The following is a 26,828-nucleotide window of genomic DNA, read 5'->3' on the forward strand; positions in this document are numbered from 1 at the left end:
ATGTGTGTATTCTTTCGAAAATAAAAGAGAACCTGTATGTGTGTGTCTGTTACGCAGTTTTTTCTTTACTGGTGTTTAGTGTTGATTGTATGTCATTCGTGTAGTGCTGCTGTGCTTACTTCCACCTTTGTAGTTTTGTTTTTTTTATGTTTTCGACTTTAACTGTAATGCATAAATTAAATAAGTATTCAATAGAGTGTAATTTAGAGGTTAGTGAACATGTGACAACAAAAGACGTTAAGCTGTTTGTGGATTGTTTTGTTGTTTTCTATTATTTTTCTTGTTTTTGTTTTTTTTTCCTTTTTATAAATGTATAATATATTTCTTAAATTAATTATTTAGTTCTTTACCACTTCGTGCGCAGCGAGTTCTGGTCACAATGAAGTCTAATATTCGACTGATCTAGCTCTTTACCACTTCTTTTTTTGTATAACAACTCGCAGTCAGCGACAGCGGCGCCAGCCTATCGCCGCGCAAAACAGTTGTTCTCAGAACTACAGAACTACAACAACCATTCGCAATGCAAAGATGGGCTGATGCAATATTACTATAGTGATGAAATGACTATTCTGGTGAAATAACCAAAAAAAGAATACCAACCACATACAAACGGTCACCACGCACAGCAGTTTGATATGTCAAATTTTTCCTTATCAGAGATTGATGTACACATATATGGTCGCCTGTGAAGCAATTTGAACTTGGTTTTGTTTGTTTCTTTTGTTTTATTTGCACTTGGACGTCATTATGTTTCAATAACTTTTTACTTAATTTATTATTTCACCACTCACTACTAAAATCCCCACAACCACTGCCGTCACATGTTCATCACCTCTTTAGAATTGGAACGATAAGCGTAGTGGGCATTGTTAATCCCTTGTCCGTAGTCTGGCCGCGTCAGTTATATTCCTGTGACCGGGGGAGGAAAAGCTTTCAAAAAAACAACTGTGTAGATCGGGGTATGAAACGAGAATGATTCTCTTTATTACAAAAAGTTGTATGCTTAGGCAAAATGTGTCTTCGGCCGAGTTCGTGTTGGCGATCTTCGTTAAAACTCATCGGCTCTGGATTTGTTGCCGGGTCGGTGTTGTTTCCCTATGGCCGGGGAGAGGGGCATGTTAACTCCTCCCCCCCCCAGTCCGAAGAGAAGGCCATAAGGGGAATGGCCGGATCGGAGAAAGGTGATTAGGTGACGTGTTGTTGGTGTATGCCACGAACTCCGACGACATTTTGAAATTTTTTTTTTTAAATGGGTAACTTAATGTTAAACATGAGTGTTGTTTTTATAAGCGTTATATCTTATGCTAAAGTTACACTTTCTTTACTTATTATCTATCTTATATTATTATTTGTTCCTTATGAAATAACAGTTTAGGGATAATGTTTAGTTTACTGGCTAATAACTACTACTTTGTTTACATTATCAGACAGTGTCTATATTGTAGTTTATCCTATTTTATAATGAATATGTGTTATTTCTGACTTCCCTAAGTTCGTTAAAGAAAAATGTTTGTGCCTTTTCAGATTTTTTTTTTTAGATTGTTTCTTGTTAATAATATATTTATTGAATAGTGCTTGTCTATCTTATGTTTCTTCCACTGTTTTCTTAACTGTTTTCCTAAATTTTTGTTTGTTTAACTTTTGACCTTTAGTTGTTAGGAAAGTGATGCCATTGTCTCTATCTACTTTGTGTAGTGAAAATCTCGGTGCTATCTTGTTTCTACGGTTTTCTTTTCTAAATATTTTATCATTAGGCTCGACTTGTATTGGTGTCTCTCTGTCCTCGTTTAATTTAGCCAGTCTTTTTTCTGTGATCACGTCGTCGGTTTTCTTGATGTTTGTTCAGGCTTCTAGAGAAGTTTAATTCAATCTGTCCGTACTCGTATGCTTTCTCGATTGTCTCTGGACTTTGATACCTAATGGCTGACCTAAGTGGGTCCTTTAAATGCATTTAGGCAGAATCTGTTGTATTGGTCACGTTTGACCGCGAGAGACTGTCCACTAGGGTCTACTTCTCTGGCGAGTGACATTAGTTCGCTTCTTATTTTTGCGGTTGAGTAATATAATTTCCCCATAGTGAGTCCGTCCGGAAAATTGTGTAGCTCTCTAACAAGCATTTCTTCTGTTTTCTTGCTAGAGTATAGTCGCTTGAGGTTTGCTTTGATGTCATCCCAACTAAGGAGTACATCGCAGACATTCAGCGCTTTGTCTGCCCTGCTTTAATTTTGTCACGGATAGTTCCAAGTAAGTACTGTCCGCATGTTTCTTGGTCCACTGATGAGGCTAACAAAAGGAGCTGATCTACTTTGTCTATAAATCTATCAAGATTGTCAGGTGGGCCTTCGTAGGTTGGTAGTTGATGTACAAGGGTTAGTAGTTGTTGTAGATTAAGGTTTGTGTTTATTGAAGAATTGCTAACGGTGGGACTTAGTGGCCCTGATGCGTTACCGGAATCCATAGCGTTGGTGGGATTATTGTTTTGGGATGGAACCGACTGGTCTTTCTCTTTTGTTCCTGTCGCTTCCCTTATCCCAGATAGACCTGATCCGCTCCTTAACCGGTGTTGGCTTTTTTTCTTGCATTGTATTTTTGTTTGCAAGTATTGTGCATGTGTATATAAAATAGTAATAATATGTGAGGTGTAAATAGGTATATTAATAATATATATGTGTTTTTTGTTCTCTTTTTTTTGTATAGGGAGATTTTGGGTGTTTGTTTTTGTTTGTATATTAATGTAGTAATATATTGTATTATAATTTGTGATACTATGTATATGTATCTATGTTTAAATGTGTATTATAATATGTGTGTATTCTTTCGAAAATAAAAGAGAACCTGTATGTGTGTGTCTGTTACGCAGTTTTTTCTTTACTGGTGTTTAGTGTTGATTGTATGTCATTCGTGTAGTGCTGCTGTGCTTACTTCCACCTTTGTAGTTTTGTTTTTTTTATGTTTTCGACTTTAACTGTAATGCATAAATTAAATAAGTATTCAATAGAGTGTAATTTAGAGGTTAGTGAACATGTGACAACAAAAGACGTTAAGCTGTTTGTGGATTGTTTTGTTGTTTTCTATTATTTTTCTTGTTTTTGTTTTTTTTTTCCTTTTTATAAATGTATAATATATTTCTTAAATTAATTATTTAGTTCTTTACCACTTCGTGCGCAGCGAGTTCTGGTCACAATGAAGTCTAATATTCGACTGATCTAGCTCTTTACCACTTCTTTTTTTGTATAACAACTCGCAGTCAGCGACAGCGGCGCCAGCCTATCGCCGCGCAAAACAGTTGTTCTCAGAACTACAGAACTACAACAACCATTCGCAATGCAAAGATGGGCTGATGCAATATTACTATAGTGATGAAATGACTATTCTGGTGAAATAACCAAAAAAAGAATACCAACCACATACAAACGGTCACCACGCACAGCAGTTTGATATGTCAAATTTTTCCTTATCAGAGATTGATGTACACATATATGGTCGCCTGTGAAGCAATTTGAACTTGGTTTTGTTTGTTTCTTTTGTTTTATTTGCACTTGGACGTCATTATGTTTCAATAACTTTTTACTTAATTTATTATTTCACCACTCACTACTAAAATCCCCACAACCACTGCCGTCACATGTTCATCACCTCTTTAGAATTGGAACGATAAGCGTAGTGGGCATTGTTAATCCCTTGTCCGTAGTCTGGCCGCGTCAGTTATATTCCTGTGACCGGGGGAGGAAAAGCTTTCAAAAAAACAACTGTGTAGATCGGGGTATGAAACGAGAATGATTCTCTTTATTACAAAAAGTTGTATGCTTAGGCAAAATGTCTCTTCGGCCGAGTTCGTGTTGGCGATCTTCGTTAAAACTCCTCGGCTCTGGATTTGTTGCCGAGTCGGTGTTGTTTCCCTATGGCCGGGCAGAGGGGCATGTTAACTCGCTTCCTTGCTTGCAGAATTTTCCGGTACAGATTGGTCCCTTCTTCTGGAAAATGAAAACACCCGCAACTCATTTTGTAGCTCATTGCGTGTCTTGGTAGTAGTTGTCAACGCCGTGCGTTGAATTCTAGTGTCAACAATTCTCGCATGCGCCAAGACAGTTGATACCGAAATTTCTTCTTTTGTCATGGACTTCCATTTGGCCATAAGTGTTGTTATAAGTCGGTTTCCATACCCAGAGAGGCATTCGCCGTCACTAGGTCAACCGTTCAAGACATTGAACAATGTTGATGCTGGTGTCTCGTTGCCTTTAAATTGCTGCAGAAATAGTTCTTTGAACTCACTCCATGTCATTCCAGAAAAGCATATTTGCGAAAGCCAATTAGAAGCAATGCCCTCCAAAGATCTGCTTAGTGCTATTAGCAAAGCACTGCCGTCCAGAGGATTTTCAGCTACGATGAGATCGACAGTAGCGCACCAGGTCGATGCACAAGATCCAGCGGAGTCAGGATTAAATTTGGGAAGGGCAAGAGTTTTAGGTGGATTCTGTGTTGACTGGGCACCTCTTACTGATGTTAAGATCTCAATTAGATTGCGATGCTGTAGTTCCAAAAGTGAACACAAAAGGTCTTCGGTGATTGCTTGGTGTGGAGGCTATAACACTTCTGATGTCGGAGCATGATTATTATTTTCGTTCACCACATCGATACGGTCAATGCCACTTTCAAGGCAAAGACATGCTGAACGCTCAAATGAAGACTGTGCCATTTCGACACCACACTCAGTATTTATAGGCTTGTGGCCGATCAGCTTAATGGACCCTGGCACCCTAAAACTAGACGACTGCGTTCTTGCATTTTTGTCGCATCGAAGTTCACTGAAATTCCAGCCATGTCGCTCCTAGGCTACGCAAAACAGAAACAACCGTTAGCCCAGGCATCGAACGGACACAAGACGAATTCTAGAGAATATAGAGATTCTGCGAATTGCTTTACATTTAATAATTTATTTAAAATAAAATTAACATGGTATAATGCTTTAGCATGACAAATATAATATAAAGCAGCGACATATAATATAAAGCGCCGACATATATATAAAAGATTTAAACGTCATTAAACAAATTAATTTTGCTCATTCAAATCATTTTCATCATTCAAGATTCAGTTAGATAAGCAAAGTAATGATTAGACTAGTAATTGTTTTAATTTGATTATGGTTATAAATAAAAAAAATATTCAAACTCCATTAAAAAATTTAATTTGCTCATTCAGCTTATTTTCATCATTCAGTTAACCCCAGTTGGTCTCGCAGTGCAGTGAATCTGGCACTTGGTAGTGGCTTTGTCAGAATATCAGCCAATTGGTAATCTGTGGAAAAATACTTAACAAAAATAAGTTTGGTTTCAATTTGTTCTCTGATAAAATGGTATTTGATATCAATGTGCTTAGTTCTCTTGCGGCAAGTAGGATTATTAGCTATGGTTAGACACCTTGGTTATCCTCGAAAATACCTATTGGACTACTTAATTCTAATTTCATTTCATTTGTTTATGATTTTAGCCATAATGCTCCCTTTACTCCTTTGAATAAGGCTATATATTCAGCTTCGGTAGATGAAGCAGCAACCTATTTTTGTTTCATAGTACTCCAGCGCATGGGAACACACCTGCAGACAGCTAAGGACCGCAGCTGAGCAAATAATTGGGCTGCAACAACGCGGAAGAGCAGACTGGATATCTGAAGGGACCTGGGACCAAATTAGAAGGAAGAACAATCTGCAGCCTCTGGCGGACCAGATCACACAGAACACGTGATGAATATCGCAAACTGTGCAGAGCTGTGAAAAGAGCGGGCAGAAAGGACAATCGAGCGCTACCTGATAGACTAACGACAGACGCAGAACGAGCAGACGGAGAGAACAACATGCGCTCGTTATACCAGCAGATAGCACGGATTGCTGAAACCCACCACAGACGAAACCAGCCAGTCAGACCCCTAGAAGGCAACCTCTTATCCAGTGATGATGCGCAGATCCGGAGGTGGCACCAACACTTCATGGGAATTAGCCACACCACATCACCAAACGTGGCTACGTACTATAGAAGCACCCAAGTGGGAATACCAGGATACCCTCTACACCCCCGCATGTAAGAGAGATTGTGAACGCAATAAAGAAGCTAAAGCGGAACAGGGCAGCCGGCGAGGATAACATACCATCCGAACTGCTTCAAGTTGACACTCAGCTGATGGCTGATACGCATCCACATTTCGCACGCATATGGGAAGGCGAGACTGTGCCTGACTCCTGGAAAATCGGAATCATCGCAAAGCTCCCCAAGAAAGGCGACCTCAACGACTGCAACAACTGGAGAGGGATAACACTGCTCAACACTAGCTATAAAATCCTAGCTACAATGCTGAAAAATCGCCTCCAGGAAAAAATTTAGCCAACAATCCGACCACACAGGGGTTGCGTAGAAAGGGTGAGAAAGGGGGAGAGCCCCCTTTAATCGACTTCAAGAAGGCGTTCGACTCAGTTGAAAGGGCAGCAATATGGCGATCACTTGCATGGAAAGGAGTACCTGCTAACCTTATCGTTATCATCACAACGGAAAAACAATTGAACCATTCCAGACAAACGCCGAAATTCGGCATGGATGCCCGCTATCACCTCTACTCTTCAACATCGTGGTCGACGAATTAATGAGCGAAGTATGCTCGTCCAAGCGCGGAATTACGTGGAACCGCACCAGACAACTTGAGGACTTGGACTATGCAGAAGAAATAAGGAAGAAGAAATGGATGTGGATAGGGCACGCTCTCAGGAGAAACCCTAGTAGCATAGTAAGTATGGCAATGGACTGGAACCCCCAAGGAAGCAGGAGGGTAGGAAGGCCAAGAGCAACATGGAAAAGAACCGCTCAACAAAAACTTGTCCAAATAAACATCACATGGGAAAATGATTAACAGGCAGCACAAAACAGAGTTTAATGGAAGGCTCTCGTAGAAGCCCCGAGGGGAATAGCAGGTACTTAAAAAAAAAAAAAAACTCCAGCAAATTGAAGAATTGTCAAACATTTTAGATATATACCCTGTAGTACTTCTTCTGTCACTCTCATCTCCGGCCCAATCAGAATCAACATACCCCATAAGAATTTTATTTACTTTCAAATTCTTTTTTAATGATAACTTTAAATTTACGGTTTTTTATTTTGAGATCCGCAAAACAATCTACGTGAAAGTAGTATTCAAGAAAAATCCCGTGTGGTCAGTTACATTTGCAAAACAATTTAAAATAAATCCCGTGCGGTCGGAAACAAAATTAATTAAAATTTTTGATCAATTTGAATCACAGTATTGGATTATGTTTGACAAGTTAGAAATAGAAAGCGACCCTGTCGATAAATCAAATAACGTTGAAATGTTCATAAGAACTGTTAAATCTGTAATAGATCAAAAATTGCCGGATAGAATTTATATTTCATTGGCACGCAAAAATATTGATACTATTTATAAATTAAAACAAGCTTCAATGGAGCTAGGCCTCTATGACGCCAGTCCAGAAAATCAGCGTTCTAATAGATCAGAAGAAAACAGACGCAGGAACAGGGCAAATCATAGTCAAAGCAATAATCAAAGATATTACAATAATAGAAATTACAATTACAGAAATTATTATCCTGGAACGAATCAGAATAATAATACGCAACCTCAAAATTCAAATCAACCTACAACAAATCAAAGTCACTATTCCACTCGTCCCATACTGGTTAGTCAAAGGACAAATTATTACACGTTTAGAAGGGAGTTAACACAAGGCCAATTAAACAATCCTCTTAACAATTCCCTTAATTTCCAACCTTCAACATCAAATAATACTAACAGTCGGGAGCCGGAGCTGCATTTGCAGCTCGCCAAGGTTTTTTTAGTTTTCCACAGGAAAACAGATCTGCCGAGTGTGCAGTTCTTTTTCTGCAGTGGAGCCCTATCCGCAGACACGTGCACTGTAACAGCCGTCCGCTGTCCGTGGCAATGTGGACGCTAGATTTGCCTCCTATTTTTTAAAAAAATTATACCCATCTTTTTTTTTTCTTTTTTACAAACTCACGTTTTTCTTGAAGATAATAGAAGATAATTTTTTTCGCAGACTCCACTACTGATCATTGCGACGGCCAAAAGAGAAAAGAACTTCATGAGGGAGTAAGTGCAGTGCAAAGCTACCATGCCCTTAAAGCTCTAATGGTAGCTTTGCCGTGATTGGAGTTGCATTAGATCAGCTGATATTGACTCCGAATTACCGAGATAGCCGTTTTCAAAATGTGTTATCTTTTCTCGAAAATTCAAATACATCGTTTATTTTGGAGTTAAACGTCATTAACAAAACCGTTTTTTTTTTTCGTAATACAATTGGAAGGGCTGTACATTACACTACAAGCTATTTGTAAGTCGTTCAGGCTGGGAAATTGCTAAAAAAAATGTAACAGGTTATCATTGTTTGATATCTTTGGCATGATAAGTACCAAGCTCTCGTCCCTGTAGGTCTTCTAAAACATAATAAAAACTCACAAGTTTCGCTTTTACGCGTGACTTTAACCATTGTGGATTTAACTTGGCATTCATTTGTTAAGAAAAATTACTGTGAGAGAAATTACGACGAAATACTTCCTGACCGACCTTGAATGAGATTTTTCTTGTTCTGAGATTGTATTGCCTTATATTCTTTTCGAATCAAATTTAACTGATCTGCTCTGGCCAATATATTTTCAGATTCGCCTAACAGCTGAAAATTCTTTAAAAGTTCGTAATGCTTACCATGAGTAGCCATATCGAATCCGTATAAGGAAAAATACGGAGAACAACCAATGGTCTGATGGTGAGCGTTTCGCAATGCACAACTTGTTGCGTGAATGTGCTGATCCCATTATGTGTGATCCGAAAGAAAGGTTCTAATGCCTGCAATTAAGGATCTATTAGCCCTTTCTGAGGCATTTGATTGGGGAGATTATAGAGCCGAATATATATGCTTTACTCCCAATAAAGACAACCAAGCATTAAATTCAGACGATTTAAATTGAACTCCATTGTCACTTATAATGCAGCGTGGTACTCCATATGTCACAAGTATATGATCTTGCAGAAATTCTTTTATTGGGGCCGTATTAAATTTTTTAAATGGGCACAGCCAATGAAAGGTGATCAACCACTACGAGAAAACCAATATACCCTCGTTTGCTCCTCAGATGGGGACCTAAAATATCTACATATAAACGTTCAAATGTCCTGTCAGATATGGCTGGCTTACCCATAGGAGGCTTTAAGGATTGATTTGGGGCCTTAGTGAATTTACACACATCACAAGCGCGAACATACGAGCGCACCTGTGACTCCATGCCTGGCTAATAAAAGTTACGCCGTATAAGCTCCAAAGTCTTAGCCATTCCATGGGCGGTCACTACTGGCTCGTGAGCCCGACGAATGACACTTTCTGTTAATGCTTTGGGTATCCATAACTTCCATGCCTGCTGCATACCTAAATCTGTGCCATCTTCATGTTTAGTTCGAATATATATATAATTAAATAATCGCAATACTCATATGTAAAAAAAATATAATTTTATTTTACTGAATGATTACAATATTTTTAGTTGAGAAGAACACCGACCGATTATAATTAGGTCTCAAACTGAACTCTGATAATTACTCTGATTTGATTGACGTTCAAGCCTCGGTTTCGAGCTTTTCTAATATGGACTTTAGACTTTAGGGTTCTGATCAAATGAAGAGAGAAAGCTTTGGAGTTGCTGACTTTAATAGTCTTCGCATTTCTCTTGGATTCAAGTGCATTCGCTCATGGATACAAGTGCTCTTAGATTCTTATAATTTTGTTTATTGAAATCTAATACTTCTGTTTTTCGGGATTGCGAGTCCGAGCTTTGAACGTGGTAACGCAACGATGATGCGAGGGCTTAAGCATAGATTGTTTAAATTAGACAACGGATGTTTAGTCTACCAGTGGGTGACTTATCAGGTATCTGGTATCTGTTGGGTACATCCAGAGTTGTGTTGGGTGTGTGGGTGTGTTTGGGTGTACATGTTGTATGTGTATTAGTGTGTAGGCATGTGCTTAAGTCTTAGGGACTTATGGATATGTCACTCCCCCAATCATTGAATTTGGCCTGTCCTCAGGTCGTTAAATTTGGATATATCATAACATTGTTTTCTGGTTGAATATTTTCCTTGACATTAGTTTCAAGGTGCGGATGTTCTTCTTTTTGTTTATAATATTTGACAATAATTTTCTTAGGTATATTTTTAAACTTATATGCTAAATACAGAGTCAAACTAATTATCATGATGACAAAAGTTGTAATGCATATAATTTGGAAAAAGTTGTAGTGTTTTACATGCAATTTTATCATTTCTTTTGTTTCTAAGTGATTTATTGGTTCTAAGCGTGTAGCATTGTTGGTGATATAAATCGTTTGTGTAAAATCTGCTACATTATTAGAAATTAAGAATTCATCTATTTGCATGGTACAATTTTTAATTTTAATGATGTTGTTTCCTGATATTAATATTTTGTTGTTGATACAATCTTGGTTGACAACTGTTTCAGGAATATTCCATGTTAAAAGTGCATTGAGTTTGCTCTTGTTTAATAAGTCCAACAATACATTTGTCGAATATTAATTTATCTGTATCTTTATTAAATACTTGATTATTGAATACATAAAACTTATCGAATATTTGCTCGGTTAGAATATAGTTTTGTTCATCTGGGTACGGAACTATTTGAAATATCGGAACTTTAGTGACCTCGCTAGGAACGTGGGATATAATCAAAATTTCGTTCGTGTCTGTCTTGAGCCAAGTTGATGTTTTTATCTTTAGCATTTTCTCCGAATTTATGTGTTTCAAATAATCATGTTTTAGTAATTTTGGGTTAAAGATCCCTAATCTGGTTAATTGCATACCTAGCTCGATGTCTTCTATGTATTCTGTAAACTGCTGTAGGTTGAATATGAGTATCGCAATTTGTTGGTTCTTTTCTTTTTCCACCTTGAGCTTATTAATTATGTCTATACCGCTGTTGATTATGTCGATAACCATGTTTAGATCATGGGTTTTAACGGAGTCTTCTGACATGTTTTTAATTTTTTCCTCTAACTCCTCCCTGTCGTCTTCATCTAATGTACCAAATAAGTATTTATATGCCTTCCCTACTACGTTCAAGAGACCTCTTTTGCTTCTGTTAATAGTTCTTAATCCATTTATTTCCCGTTTTAGTTTATCGACTAAATATTGTATCTGAGGTACATTGGGATAGTCATTTGCTTCAGTTACTAGATTTTCGAACATAAGCATTGTCTTTGTTATGTTTATACTCAAATAGTGGTATTCGTAGCTGGTTGGAATTTCCATCGTTCCGGTTTGGAATATAAGGTATCCATTTTTCGCACTTATTGGGTTTACTTCGATGTTGCTGCATTTGACCATAGTGATAAGTGATAACATGCAACTAAGCATTATTAGAAATATATTGCGTACTTTGCGCTTCTCTGGCTGGTCTGGAATTATCGTATTTACTCTTATTAATCTTTTTTTGTTTCTTGAATTTTGATTTATAATGAACGATTTTCCTGCCGCGGTTTGTTTCCTCAAAATGTTTACTGTCTACTTGTTCAATTCTTCCTGTCTTTTTAAATGGATTGGTGATTTTACTCTTCACGAGTGGAGCCTGTCTATATTTTATATCAACTTCAAAATCATGCCTATTCTTATTAAGATATTCGATCTTATCAATTTTGTTTTGTTGTACGTTAAAGTCTGGGCTGCCTGCATATAGAAAAATGTCTGCCGGAGATCGTTTTGTACTATAATGTTTAGTTTTATGATTATAGACGTATAAGATTGTTTCGAACCTTGTAAACCTATCTTCGATATTTTGTTCACTACCACTGATTCTTAGCTTTTCGTTTACGGTTTTGTGAAATCTTTCTATATCGGATACACCATTTTTGCTGGTTGTTACAGAAATTTGTACGCCTTCGGATCTTAACCAATTTTGCAAAGCTATGCACATAAAAGCTGAATCTTTGTCTGCTTTAATTTCTTGTGGCTTTCCCATATCATTGAATATTTTAGTAATGGCTCTTTTCGCTTCTAACCAATCTCTACTTTTTACTTCAACTAGGGAGGCAAATTTTGAATAAATATCAATACAAGATAAGAAGATCTGGTTACCCGTGAGATAAAAATCTATCACGTATTTTTCCCTTGTGTTAAATATTTCTGGCGTTGTTTCAAATGTCAATTTAGTGTCTCGATGTTCTGTTTTTGCTAGATTACAGATTTCACATTCATTAATAATGTTTTGAATTAGCTTTTGACTATCTGGGTAATAGTATTTTTCTTTAAACCAATTAATGGTTTTTTCTATACCTGGGTGTAAAACTTCCTTATGTCTCTTTAAGATTAAATCCTTAAATTCCGCATAAGTTAGTATATCAATTAGCTTCGTGGTACATCTCAATAGTTTTGTGAAATTGTTAGGGCTTATGATTTCGGTAAATGCCCTCTGGAAGATCAGAAAATCCTCATCATTAGGGAAGTAAATTGCGCTTTTCTTGGTGCACACATATTCCTTAATGAGGGTTTTGGCGAGTTCAAGTGTCATTTCTTTATAGATTATTTTAATCTTTAGTTTTTGAAAGTAGTGGATTACACTTGTTGTGTCATTGTCGCCTTTTTCTATCTCTATTTGTCTAGAAAAGAAATTGATTGGTCTCTCCGTTATGGATTATCTTCATTAGCACTATGTATAGTTGAGTCTGCGCTGTTTGCGACTTCGCCAACCATGACTTCTTCTATCTTTGTGCGGGAAAGAGCATCCGCGACATAGTTTTCTTTGCCTGGAAGATATTTTATTTTATAATCGAATTCATTAAGTTTGATTTTCCACCTTTGTAATTTCATGTTCGGCTCTTTGATATTATTCAGCCATACCAATGGCTTGTGATCACTCATTATTTCAAATGGCCTGCCGAATAAGTATCACCTGAAATATTTTGTCGCCCAAACTATAGCTAACAATTCTTTTTCAATGGTAGCATAGTTGATTTCGTGTTCGTTCAGCGTTCTGCTTGCATAACAAACGGGCTTATGATTCTGTGAGAGCACTGCACCAATAGCTACATTACTCGCGTCAGTTGTTAGAGAAAAAGGCTTCGAAAAATCGGGGTAGATTAATATCGGATCTGAAGTTATCAAAACCTTTAGTTTTTCAAATGATTCGATGTAGTCTTTACACTTAATATCTATTACAGCACCTTTCTTAAGTTTGAGGGTCATGGGTTTAACTATCTTGGCAAAGTTAGGAATGAACTTGCGATAGAACCCACATAATCCCAAAAATGATTTTATCTGTTTAGGTGTCTTAGGTAACGGAAAATTTGTGATTGCAATGGTTTTGTTTGGGTTTGGTTTAATGCCATTTGTTGTAACAATATGTCCCAGGAATTCAGTTTCTTTTTTTATGAATTCACATTTGTCTAGCTGCAACTTCAGGTTGGCGTCTCTCAGTTTCTCAAAGACTTTCTTTAGAGATAAAATATGTTCCTCCAATGAAGTGGAGTAAACAATAATATCGTCCAAATAGACTAAACAATCTTTGTAAATCAAATCTTCCAAAAGATTATTCATACATCTCTGAAATGTAGCTGGAGCATTCTTTAGGTCAAAAGGCATACGTGTATATTCGTAATGCCCATGCTTAGTTGAAAAAGCTGTTTTTGCAATAGAATTTTCGTCCATCTGGATTTGGTGAAAACCTTTAGCTAGATCAATGGTGGTAAAATATTGGCATCTACCTAATTTATCCAATATCTCATCCATTCGAGGAATGGGGAATTTGTCATTAACAGTTATCTCGTTTAGATTCCTGTAATCAACTACCAACCTAAATTTTTGTTTCCCAGAGGCGTCTGCCTTCTTGGGGACCACCCAAATAGGAGAACAATAAGGGGATTTTGATTTGTGAACGATCCCTTGCTCTATCATTTCTTTGATTTGTTTGTTGACTTCTTGGTCAACACTTTGGGGGTACTTATAGGGTTTACGGTATACTGGATCCTCATGCTGAGTCTGGATGACATGTTTAATAGTACTGGTGAAGGTCAAATTTTCGCCTTCCTTGTACTGAATGTCTCTATATTCGTATAGAACTTTCTTTAAACATTCAATTTCCTCTACATTTAGATGTTCGAGTCTGTACTCGTTACATTCGCGTAACTCATTGTTGATCGCGAAGTTGACTATATCGTTGTCAACGGACATGGGATCGAGATGTGTTACATCACTGTCCACTGTGTCACTAACAACTTTTGAAGTGAGGCATTTTGGTAATGCGGTCTCCTTCTTCTGTTGTTGATGCTTTGGTTTAAGGCACTTAGGTGCGGTATTAACCTTTTGCATCTTTGGATTGATTTCCTCCACTGGAGTGGAATCATCCTTTTGTTGTGGGTCGAGGCATTTAGATGCGGTCTCGCCCTTCTTTTCTCCATACACAAACTTAAAGGTTCTTGAACCTAAAGTTACCGTCTCGTTATCATAATCTATCTTAGCTTTCGTATCTTCTAGATACTTTCGACCTAACAGGAAATCATAATTGTCGGAAAATTTGTGGATATAGAATTTCTGAACAGACGGACATACTGAAGTGAAGCATGATTATGCTTTTCTTTAATTTTATTGCGCCTTTAATAGTATACACTGTTAGATCTTTTTCTTTTTCTTCTAAATTTTCAAAATTTTCCCTTATGATATTGATGGATGAACCTGTGTCGATCATTCCCTTGTAAATTTTGCTATGATAACCTATTCTTACATGGGGACTGGTACGTCCTCCTGTGTCACTTGAGTGTCCGAGGCAGTTTGATGAAAATTTACATCCATTCTGCTTTGGCCACTTTGACTTTCGCGTTGTCTTTTTACCGGCATCTGACCGTTAGTATTATTTGAAGTTGAAGGTTGGAAATTAAGGGAATTGTTAAGAGGATTGTTTTGTTGGCCTTGTGTTAACTCCCTTCTAAACGTGTAATAATTTCCCCTTTGACTAACCAGTATGGGACGATTGGAGTACTGATTTTGATTTATTGTAGGTTGATTAGAATTTTGATGTTGCGTATTGTTATTCTGATTCGTTCCAGGATAATAATTGCTGTGATTGTAATTTCTATTATTGTAATATCTTTGATTATTGCTTTGACTATGATTTCCCCTGTTCCTGCGTCTGTTCCCTTCTGATCTATTAAAACGCTGATTTTCTGGACTGGCGTCATAGAGGCCTAGCTCCATTGAAGCTTGTTTTAATTTATAAATAGTATCAATATCTTTGCGTGCCAATGACATATAAATTCTATCCGGCAGTTTTCGATCTATTACAGATTTAACAGTTCTTTTTAACATTTCAGTGTAATTTGATTTATCTACAGGGTCGCTTTCTAATTCTAACTTGTCAAACATAATCCAATATTGTGATTCGAGCTTCTCGATGAACTTACAGATGCTTCCGGGGTATGATGTATCCTCCAGTTGTCTTATAAGTTGTATGTAGGGCCTGTGATCCTTGAATGCCATCGCCAGGACCGTCTTTGTATCCAGCCATGTGTTTACTCTTTCTTGGGTCACGACCTCCAATGCTGCATCCACTAGTAACCGTTTCACTGCTCCGTAGATAACGTGTGCTTGTAGGGTATAAGTTGAGTAGCTGCTCGACCTGGTTAACAAACACAGACAGCTTGCCAGGTGTGCCATCGTAGTAGTTCAGTTCTTCAATTTGATTTAATAATTGATTTAGGTGGGTTTCCGAAAGTTGCGGAACTGCCATGGTGTATTTGTATAAGTATTTGGATACACGTTGTTTATTTAAATTCTTTGTTTTAAGTTACGGAATTAAAAATTGTAATTAATTTTGTTTCCGACCGCACGGGATTTTAAATTGTCTTGCAGATGTTACTGACCACACGGGATTTTAAATTGTTTTGCAGATGTTACTGACCACACGGGATTTTTTCTTGAATACTACTTTCACGTAGATTCTTTTGCGGATCTCAAAATAATTTTAGAATCACTGTTTTAATTCGCGGATCCTGGATAGCTAGTTGTATAGCGTATCCTTCAATGGATCAGTACCGTACTAAAAGGACTCTTTATTTAACAGATCCTACCGACTGCGCCAATTAAATAATCGCAATACTCATATGTAAAAAAAATATAATTTTATTTTACTGAATGATGACAATATTTTTAGTTGAGAAGAACACCGACCGATTATAATTAGGTCTCAAACTGAACTCTGATAATTACTCTGATTTGATTGACGTTCAAGCCTCGGTTTCGAGCTTTTCTAATATGGACTTTAGGGTTCTGATCAAATGAAGAGAGAAAGCTTTGGAGTTGCTGACTTTAATAGTCTTCGCATTTCTCTTGGATTCAAGTGCATTCGCTCTTGGATACAAGTGCTCTTAGATTCTTATAATTTTGTTTATTGAAATCTAATACTTCTGTTTTTCGGGATTGCGAGTCCGAGCTTTGAACGTGGGAACGCAACGATGATGCGAGGGCTTAAGCATAGATTGTTTAAATTAGACAACGGATGTTTAGTCTACCAGTGGGTGACTTATCAGGTATCTGGTAACTGTTGGGTACATCCAGAGTTGTGTTGGGTGTGTGGGTGTGTTTGGGTGTACATGTTGTATGTGTATTAGTGTGTAGGCATGTGCTTAAGTCTTAGGGACTTATGGATATGTCACTATATAATATAATTTCCTTCCGAAGTTTCTGATTCATTTCGCATTCGTACATAATTTTCCGCATTAAAACATGTAGAGTCGAGGACCGGTGCCGATGTTATTACATTCTTCAAATTTTGGAAAGCAGTCTCCGCTGCGTCTGTCTTCGGTAATCGGGAAGACTAGTTCAGAGAAGTTACTGATGAATCTTCGAAACCATCCGACCAGGCCTAAAAAGCTTCTCCCTTGTTTGATCGCCTTAGGGGATGACCATGTTTTTATAGCCCCGACTTTGTTAGGATCAGTCGCGATACCACCATTTAATATAATGTGTCCCAGATATTCAACTTATGTAACGCAAAAACGACTTTTAGCCACATTCAAAGTCAAATTAGCCCTACGAAATTGTTCTGCTAATCTGATAAGAATGGACATGTGTGTGTCAAAGTCTTCTGACACTACACACACATCATCAAGATAACCAAAACACACATGTTTCAAGTCTGCTCGGATCAATTCATCAACTAACCGGCACATGGTCTGTGGAGCATTACAGAGACCAAACGGCATCATGTAAATTGATAAAGTGGCCGCCCTGGCATTGTAAAAGCTGTAATGGCTTTAGCCTTATCTGTGAGGGGTATTTGCCAGAATGCATCCTTCAGATCCAATTTAATTATGATATTGACTTTGGGAAGCCGAGAAAAAATGCCATCTATATTTGGCAGCGGGTACGCGTCTTAATGCACTCGTTTATGCGTCGTGCATCTAAACAAAGGCGTACCTTGCCTGGCTTAATAACGAGCATCATTGGAGAGCTCTAAGAACTCTTCGAAGGCTCAATGACGCATTCTGACAACATTCTATCCACCTCTACGTGGATAAGTTTCTCTACAGCGGGAGAAACGGGATAAAAACGCTGTTTTATTGACTAAGCGTCACCGATGCCCTGAGGCTTAAAATGGATGTTTTTCCCAATCCCTGTTCTTTATAGTTAGGAAATAAATTAATTACGCTCTCTAATCGCTTTTCTTGAGATGAAGAAAGTGGAAATTTTTTTACGATTAGTTCAGTACTATCAACCATTGGATTAGAAGTGACAATGCTGGTGCTGGTGCTAACTGAAAAATTCTCCAAAAATCTATCCCTAAGATGACACGCTTGTTTATTGATGGAATAATATAAAAATCGAGACGTTTTGTTAGCCCACTATAAGCTATCCGTGCTAATAAAACCAGTTATTTGGTGGCTGCTTCCATCAGCTGTTTTTACGCGTGATGAGAAATTTTTAAAACTTGGACAGGATGACCACTCTTGGGCAGTAAAGTCTGCTCCCAAAAAACTTATATTGGCTCATTTGCAGATTCTAGTTTTGGGCCATTCGCCTGCCGTCTACGAATGAGCCCTTCTTGGAGTTTTCCGCTCTCTTTAGGCATGTTGGGCATTACGGTTTATAGAAATCTTTTGCTCCGCAACCATAGCAAAAGATTCTTCGTTTTGCGAGGCACATGTGTCCTGGCTGATCACAGTTCCAGCAGACCATAGGTCGTTTGGAAAGTTGCAAAGCCTCTACAGATACAGACCCCGTCTCTGACGCCGACTGTAAGGACTCTTCAGTCTCCACAGCAGCAACGGCTCTTTTAATGACCCTCGGTGGAATATTGACCTTGCTGGATTGCTTAAGATCTGCACCTTCTAGCAGCATTTCACGTTTCTGGACCAGTTGTCGCAGATGAGCTACCGAATGAATGGATTTGTATAGTAATACTTGTCTTAGCTCTGGAATTAAATTTCTTTCTTAAACAAGTCGGTACTCGTCTAAAGGAATAGTTAGTCGAAAAACGATTGTCATAATGTCCTTATAAAACGAGTCATATTTTAATGCCCAACCCTGACTGATCTGGGTTACTTTCTCTGGGCTCAACATTGTGTTCGAACGCGTGTCACTCGGCCTTGCCGAAGCTGCAATAATGTGAGACACACGCGGAGATGGAAGTTTCCGAGCAATACTAGGAGAATGTGATAGGCTTAAGTTGTAAAATTTGGCTTGTATGAGATGTTCGATCCTACTAAAAATTCTGTCATAATCGATTTCTCTAAAATGATATGCAGGCGGATAGTGAATATTTCTATTTCGACCTCCACCACCCCTAGGCTGTCGACCTTGGTTGGATCGTGAATTAATTGTTGGCTAAATTTGGTTTGTGACTCATTTAAGTCAGTTGCCCCCCTCTCCTCATCTACTTGATTATTAAGGGTTACCCCAGTATCGGGGTTTCTTTTACTTCGTGTGTTATATACTTTTGGAATAAAACCTTTACAAGTGCTTGCCCCAGGCTCTAATTGTGCTGTGCAATGCAAGTGCTGTATTACACCAGGTGCTTTGCAATCAGGACACTCTTGATATTTTTCTAGATGTGCCACGATACACTGATTGTGAAATCTATGTCCACGTGCAGTATTAAAACTTTTGTTGCCAGCAGATGTTCTAAACAAAGATTGCAAGTATCTTCAGGCTCTCATGCAGATGCATGTACCTGCAAGTCCTCTCTACTGCGTGCATAAGGCATATTTGTTCTTTAAATGTTCCGAAAAATTGTATTATTAATTTTTTTTTGTTTTTGTTAGTTTATTATAAAAATTTTTTTTTTGTATTTACGTTTAATAATTCATAAGTTATTTGTTTTCCTTGTGCTACTTGGGGCTTTGATGAAAGGGTAGTGTTTGGAAACGAGACACCCTGTATGCGCGAACAAGTCACCCTTTATCTTTGTTTACATTACTCCCATTTGTCTGCAGCTTCAGCGGAGCTTATCAGCGGAATCAATGTAAGCATCGCACCGCTGTAATTGTCCGCGAGCTTGCCCAGTACTTTTCCAAACTTCTAACTCCCTTCTAACTGTAACTTGTTTACGTCTTATGCTAGTTTAATCGTATGGCGTGAGTACAGCCAAAGCTTAAGTTAGTCACATTTTTGATCTGCAAGAAAACGTACGCATCGGTGTCGAACTAATTAATACGAGTATTAAGTGTCTGAAATTAGCCAATAAATCAAACTAAACAGTAACACTGGCGGGTTTATTTATAAACATACAAAAAATTGGTCTTTCGAGAGCCGGAATACCAGAACTGCGTTTCTTTCGGGCATTTGATTTTGATTATTGGCATTTTGGCAAACGGTGATCTATAGATTCCTACATCGTATAGAATCGTTCCCTTCTTTCGACCACCATGCGGAGTGTGATTCAACAACGGGGCTTCTGCAAAAGCCAAATTACTCGTGCGCATAATAATGCCTTAAAATTTGTTGATGACATTCATTCAGTGCAAACAATAGTTGTCCGCCTGGCGCAACTACAGGAAAATTATTTGCGGTTCGTACGGCTCTCGGAAGAGCTGTATGCATTTAAATCGGAAGCCGATTGGGAGAACCCTGACGAGGATTTTGACGCATATGAGGACAAACATTATGCTACACACGCTATTCTCAGCAATACTTTGGAGGAGTTGAGACGGGATGTCACCTCAAACAGTATTGATGCCACAGTTCAAGCCGCAGACACGTCCCAGAGAAGTCATGTCGATTTTCAGTTCGAGCGAATTAAACTTCCGACTTTTTCTGGAAATTATGAGGACTGGAGACATTTTTCGGACATGTTTATTGGATCGATTGCTTCCAATTCGAGCCTGACGGATTGCCAACGATTTCATTATTTAAAATCGTACCTTGCCGGAGACGCGCTTGCATTAGTTAAACATATTCCAGTTACTAATGACAACTATCGGGAAGCATGGGATCGGCTGGAACAGCGATATAACAAACAATCGCTAATTATTCGATCGTTCTTAAACAGTTTCATGAGCCTTCCGAGTGCTATAAATTCAAATATCGGCACAGTGCGGAAAATTGCCGATGGTGCAGACGAAGTTATTCGTGGTCTACGAGCTCTTAATTGCGAAGAGAGGGATCCCTGGCTAATTTTCATTTTACTTTCAAAATTAGATAGCGATACCCGCCAAGCCTGGGCTCAGTGCGCAGAATCCGATGAAAAAGGTGTGACCATCAACCGATTCCTGAAATTTCTCACATCACGCTGCGATACGTTGGAGGCTTTTAACTTAACTCGATCAACCCAAACTCGACGCGCAGCTACAACGCACCACGCAGACACGCATCCAAGACGGGAAGAGCCGAAGTGCACATCGTGCCAGCAGAATCACCAACTGTTTAAGTGTCCTTAATTCATCGCACTCGACATTGCATCTCGCCGAGACTTCCTCAAATCAAGAAAGCTCTGTTTCAATTGCCTCAGCCCGGCTCATATGGTGGGCAACTGTACATCGAGGCATACTTGTCGGATCTGCCGCCGCAAGCATCATACTTTGGTTCATGGCTCGTCGCAGCCAATTCAAAATGGCAACAACATTGACACAGCGTTGACAGCCGCGATCGACCAGCAGTCTCACATGCGGGATCTACAATTGGCCACAATCAACCGCTAGCTCGAGAAGGTCATCGCTTGGGAAGCGAGACTCCCGCGGAAAACAACTTTACGCATCATACTCTGGAGAATATTCCGGCGGCTGGTGCTCAGACTCTGTTGCCAACCATCCTTGCTGACGTCATCGACGCCTGGGGAAACACTACAACCTGCAGGCTGCTCCTGGACACTAGATCTACAATAACCTTGGCATCGGAATCATTTGTTCAGCGAATAGGCGTGCGTCGAACGCACGCACGGATTTCTATTCTCGGTCTCGCCGCCAACAGGGCGGGCGTTACCCGAGGACGCGCACATATCAAGCTGCGCTCTCGTCATTCGGGCCAAACTGTCGAATTGGTCTCGTTCATTCTCAACTCGCTGACGTCATCACTTCCTGCCCAAGTTATTGACACCTCATCCTCTACGTGGAGGCAAATCTGCGAGCTTCCTTTGGCAGACCCAACGTTCTGCACACCCGGAGCAATCGATGTCATTGTTGGATCGGATCAAATTTGGTCTCTATACACAGGAGATCGGAAACACTTTGGTAACGACTTTCCTATCGCTCTCAATACAGTATTTGGTTGGATTCTTGCAGGCTCTTACTCTGCATTCGATGATCACCCTACTTCTGCGGTTACTCATCACGCGGACCTAGACACGATGGTTCGTTCATTCATGGAGATGGACAGCATTCAGCCTAACCAGGCCCTCCTGGACGCCAGCGATCCCACAGAGCGTCATTTTGCTGCCACACACAAGCGCTCGACGGACGGGGTGTACGTCGTCGAGTATCCCTTCAAGGAGAAGGCACCGCCTATTGATTCGACCTTGCCACAGGCCATCAATCGCTTCTTCTCGCTGGAACGCAGATTTCGTCGGTATCCAGAATTGAAGCAGCAGTACGAAGCTTTCCTGGACGACTACTTGCAACGTGGACATATGGAAAAACTGACCTCGGCTCAGGTTGAGGAGTCCCCAGACACCTGCTTCTATTTGCCGCACCACGCTGTCATCAAACTGGACAGTCTGACTACCAAATGTAGTTTTTGATGGATCAGGAAAGGACAGCTCTGGAGTATCGCTCAATGATAGACTACATATTGGTCCACCGATTCGACGCGATCTTCTTGGCGTTTGTCTACGCTTCCGGCGTATATGTTTTATGCGCAGATGTCGAAAAGATGTTTCGAGGCATTAAAATTTTTAAGCCACACACCAATTTTCAGCGCATTGTTTGGCGCAAGACTGAGAATGAACCTCTGCTTCATTTTCGCCTGCTGACGGTTACCTACGGATTGGCACCGTCACCATTTCTGGCTGTTCGAGTTCTAAAGCAACTTGCCGACGATCATGGCCATGAATACCCTGCAGCAGCTCACGCTCTTTTGCACGATGCCTATGTGGACGATATCCCTACAGGCGCCAACATATTCGAGGAGCTTATGATTCTCAAGGACGAGCTTATAGCCCTCTTGGATAAGGGAAAATTCAAGCTACGCAAATGGAGTTCTATTAGTTAGCGTCTTCTGAAATCATTACCAGAGAAATATAGATGTTTTGAACCTATCCAGCTCCTCAACAAATCAGCTGCGGATTCACCTGTCAAAGTTCTTTGTATCCAATGGAACCCTGGGAAGGACGTTCTGTATCTCAACCTAAAGGGATGCGATGCGACCATTTCTCCGACGAAAAGAGAACTCTTGTCTCAGCTATCAAGAATTTATGATCCGCTTGGACTGGTAGCGCCGGTCACAGTTCTACTCAAGCTAATCTTCCAAGAACGCAATGCCAAGTACCACGGTATATTGCGTCACCATTTCGAGATGTTCAACTACACGGATTCGCCGACGCATCCTCGCACGCCTACGGTGCGGTAGTTTACCCTCGAGTTGCAGTTGGATGCAGCTTTCAAGTAACTCTGGTTGCCGCCAAAACACGGGTGGCCCCGATCAAGCCCGTATCAATTCCACGTTTGGAGCTAAACGCTGCGTTACTTCTATCTCGATTGCTTTCTATTGTCAAAACATCACTAAAAATTCCTCTTTTCAGCACGAGCTGCTGGACAGATTCAGAAATTGTGCTACACTGGCTTTCAGCTCTCCCTCGACGGTGGAACACCTACGTCTGCAACCGAACTTCTGAGATATTGAGCGACTTTCCCGTAGCTGCTGGAACCATGTTCGCACGGAAGACAATCCTGCTGATTGTGCTTCCCGAGGACTTCATCCGTCAAAGCTTCTGGAGCATCGACTGTGGTGGAAAGGTCCGTCCTGGCTGGCCACACCCACCTCTGAGTGGCCACCTTCTACAAGCAAGTTCAGCGTATCTTCAAGTTTCGATGTCAACACCGAAGAACGAGCCATAAAGTCCACGACTCTACATAACTTTCCTGATGAAAGTATACACGAGTTACTCATCCACAAATTCTCAACCTGGACGCGTCTTATAAGGGTATCTAGCTACTGTCATCGCTTTATTCACACTCTTCGATCTCATCATAGGAATTCGGCACCATTCCTTACGTCTGAAGAGTTGCTGGACGCACAGCGCCGACTTATTCGACATGTGCAACAAAAATCCTTTGCCAGAAAATATGCGCAGCTAGAGAATCGACGCCAGCTTAACGCTAAATCGCATTTTATCCGGTTTTCTCCGTTTCTGGATGATTATGGAGTAATGCGAGTCGGTGGGAGAATCGAGCAATCTACACTCAACTACAACGCCAAGCACCCGATTCTGATACCTAAAGATACACCACTAGCTGGACTGCTGGTTCGACATTTTCATATCTCCTATCTGCACACTGGAGTTGATGCAACGTTCACCAATCTTCGTCAGCAGTACTGGATTCTGGGAGCCCGCAATCTCGTCAGAAAGGCAGTCTTCCAATGCAAATCCTGTTTTCTTCAACGAAAGGGCACAAGCAACCAGATCATGGGAGAGCTACCAATTCCTCGAGTTCAAGCTAGCCGCTGCTTTCAACACACAGGGCTGGACTACGCTGGACCGATCGCAATCAAGGAATCAAAAGGAAGAACTCCACGCATCGGAAAGGCATGGTTTTCTATTTTCGTGTGCCTCACTACAAAGGCACTTCACATCGAGGTTGTTAGTGAGCTAACTACACAGGCTTTCATCGAAGCCTTTCAACGATTCATTGCCCGCCGAGCGAAGCCTACTGACCTGTATTCGGACAACGGAACTACATTTCATGGAGGCAAGCAAACTTTGGATGACATGAGACGTCTAGCCATTCAACAAGCCAAAGATGAGGAACTAGCAGGATTCTTTGCCAATGAAGGGATTTCTTGGCACTTTATACCCCCGTCTGCTCCCCATTTTGGAGGGATGTGGGAAGCTGGAGTTTGCTCAATTAAACTCCATATGAAACGGATACTTGGATCAAAGGCTTTAAAGTTTGAGGAGCTCTCTACTGTCCTGACCCAAACTGAAGCTATCCTGAATTCACACCCGCTGTGCCCAACTGGGGATAATTCTTTGGATCCACTGACGCCTGCTCATTTTTGGCTGGATCTCCGTATACTGCATTGCCTGAACCCTGTCGTCTGGATATGCAAGTCAATCGATTGGAGAGGTGGAATCAGCTGCAAGCCATGGTTCAAGGTTTTTGGAAAGGGTGGCATTGGAATACCTGACATCTCTTCATGAGCGGACAAAGTGGCATCTGGAAACCGAGAATCTGAAGATCGACACACTGGTAGTACTCAAGGAGCCCAATCTACCGCCCTCTAAATGGATTCTTGGCCGCATCACCGCAGTGCACGCAGGAATCGACGAGCTTGCCCAGTACTTTTCCAAACTTCTAACTCCCTTCTAACTGTAACTTGTTTACGTCTTATGCTAGTTTAATCGTATGGCGTGAGTACAGCCAAAGCTTAAGTTAGTCACATTTTTGATCTGCAAGAAAACGTACGCATCAATGTCGAACTAATTAATATTAAGTGTCTGAAATTAACCAATAAATCAAACTAAACAGTAACACTGGCGGGTTTATTTATGAACAGGTAGTTTTAATTTTCTTATACTAAAATAACTGCAGTCCGCTTGGGTCATACACTCGCGATGACTCTTTAATTTATAAACTTTTCACGCTATAGCTTTTCAGCAAAACCTTTATAATAGGGTGATGTTTAGCAGAGCTGAACTTATAAGTTGGTAAGTTTACTTCCTTAATAGGAAATTTAGTCAAAGAGTAGGCCATTTTTATTGTATAAGAAATATGCTTCCTGCTCTATTTTGTAATCCCATTGTGGAAGGTCTAGTAAATTATTTTCCAGAATTTACTTTAAAATGAATAATTATTTCCGGTCACTGTGCAATTGCAGGTCCGTCGGATATTCTCTGAGACACGGTCCTTAGGAATTTAGTTCCAGACAGAACTCAATGCAAATAAAACGGATATAATTTCAAACAACTAATTTAAACATCTCGGAACTAAAGAGTGGACGAATTTTTCCGGTCAATGCCAAAAATTGTTTTTTCCTATTCTTGAGCTTATAAAAGTAAATCAGTTTGCTACCCACATGGTACCAAGCGCACCCTGTGTTTTTCTGCGAACAGCAACAACACCCAGCAGGGCGAGCGCGTTATCAGACTGTTCGCTGTTTTACGAATAACAACACAACACCGTAGACGCCAATCCCCGATGGCGACAGGTGGCAGCCCCACCACTGGGATAAGCCGCATCTGGCCAATCACCAGATCGATCGAAAAACTTACAACGATTACTGAAACTAATACGAGAAATTTAAACATAAAACGGCTCCCCAAATTCGATAACGACCATATCCATCTCAAAACGGACACGAATTGGAAAATGGAACGTTTAGATGGATAGCTCTCGTAGAAGCCCTAAATTCCCGAGAGGAATAGAAGGAATAGAAGGAATTAAAAAAAAAAATCCGACGTTAACTTGCGATTTAACAAACTCGGTATAAATAAAGGCTTGATGGATTTCACCTTCTAGTTAAATGTACCTAGTAGTTTTTGCGTGGCCCCACGTTGGGCGCCAAATTCTGTAATTGGGAACTTTCATAGTAGATTGAGTGGTGAGATCTTCGCTAAATTGTTGGCCGTTGGGACCCTGGATGCAGCTAGCTTACAGTCGGCATTGGGGGGTTCGTTGGCCAAATAATAAAGCCCTCACTCGATCAGAAAGCCTATTGAATTAAATTTATAGTCCCGTGCCTACTTTGTAGATGGGTAAGATTTATAATTAATGCAAAAAAAAAATTAATTGAAAGAACGATACTCTGAGAACTCATGGGTGTAAGCCAGTATATCTAATGGAAATGAGGTTACACTGATGGTTTAATAACCCGCCTCTGTACCCACCCTCCATTATTTACCTTTGGCACTATATGGTAAATCCCTAATTTAGGTTTTACTCTTTCATCATACTTTTCGCCTTTTCACATATGGAAAATTATATTTATTTATCCAAACATTATAACAATTTTATTCATTTAAATATAGTATATAAGGCCATGTTTGATAGTTGATGAAAAAAAAATTAGAATTTAATTTTTGCCAACCTAATTTCATTTTATTCTTTTTATTGTTAAGTAATTACGGTAACTATAGGTTATTGGTTCCATTT

At 39.7% G+C, this 26,828-nt stretch overlaps 2 protein-coding genes across 2 annotated transcripts; both read left to right on the forward strand.

Annotated features, from left to right (window-relative positions):
* Positions 1–22,934: 22,934 nt before the first annotated feature.
* On the forward strand, positions 22,935–23,573 carry LOC120320683 (the record flags this gene model as incomplete). Its single annotated transcript, XM_039371058.2, has 1 exon — positions 22,935–23,573. A coding segment is annotated over one exon (639 nt), but the record flags the coding sequence as incomplete, so codon positions are not given.
* Positions 23,574–23,884: 311 nt separating this feature from the next.
* On the forward strand, positions 23,885–24,877 carry LOC122319467. The gene has a single exon (XM_043206792.1). It carries the CDS (start codon positions 23,885–23,887, stop codon positions 24,875–24,877), a length of 993 nt encoding a protein of 330 aa, XP_043062727.1.
* The last annotated feature ends 1,951 nt before the right edge of the window (positions 24,878–26,828 follow it).

The sequence above is a fragment of the Drosophila yakuba genome, chromosome 2L (genome assembly GCF_016746365.2).
Source record: "Drosophila yakuba strain Tai18E2 chromosome 2L, Prin_Dyak_Tai18E2_2.1, whole genome shotgun sequence".
In the NCBI taxonomy this organism is placed as follows: domain Eukaryota; kingdom Metazoa; phylum Arthropoda; class Insecta; order Diptera; family Drosophilidae; genus Drosophila; species Drosophila yakuba.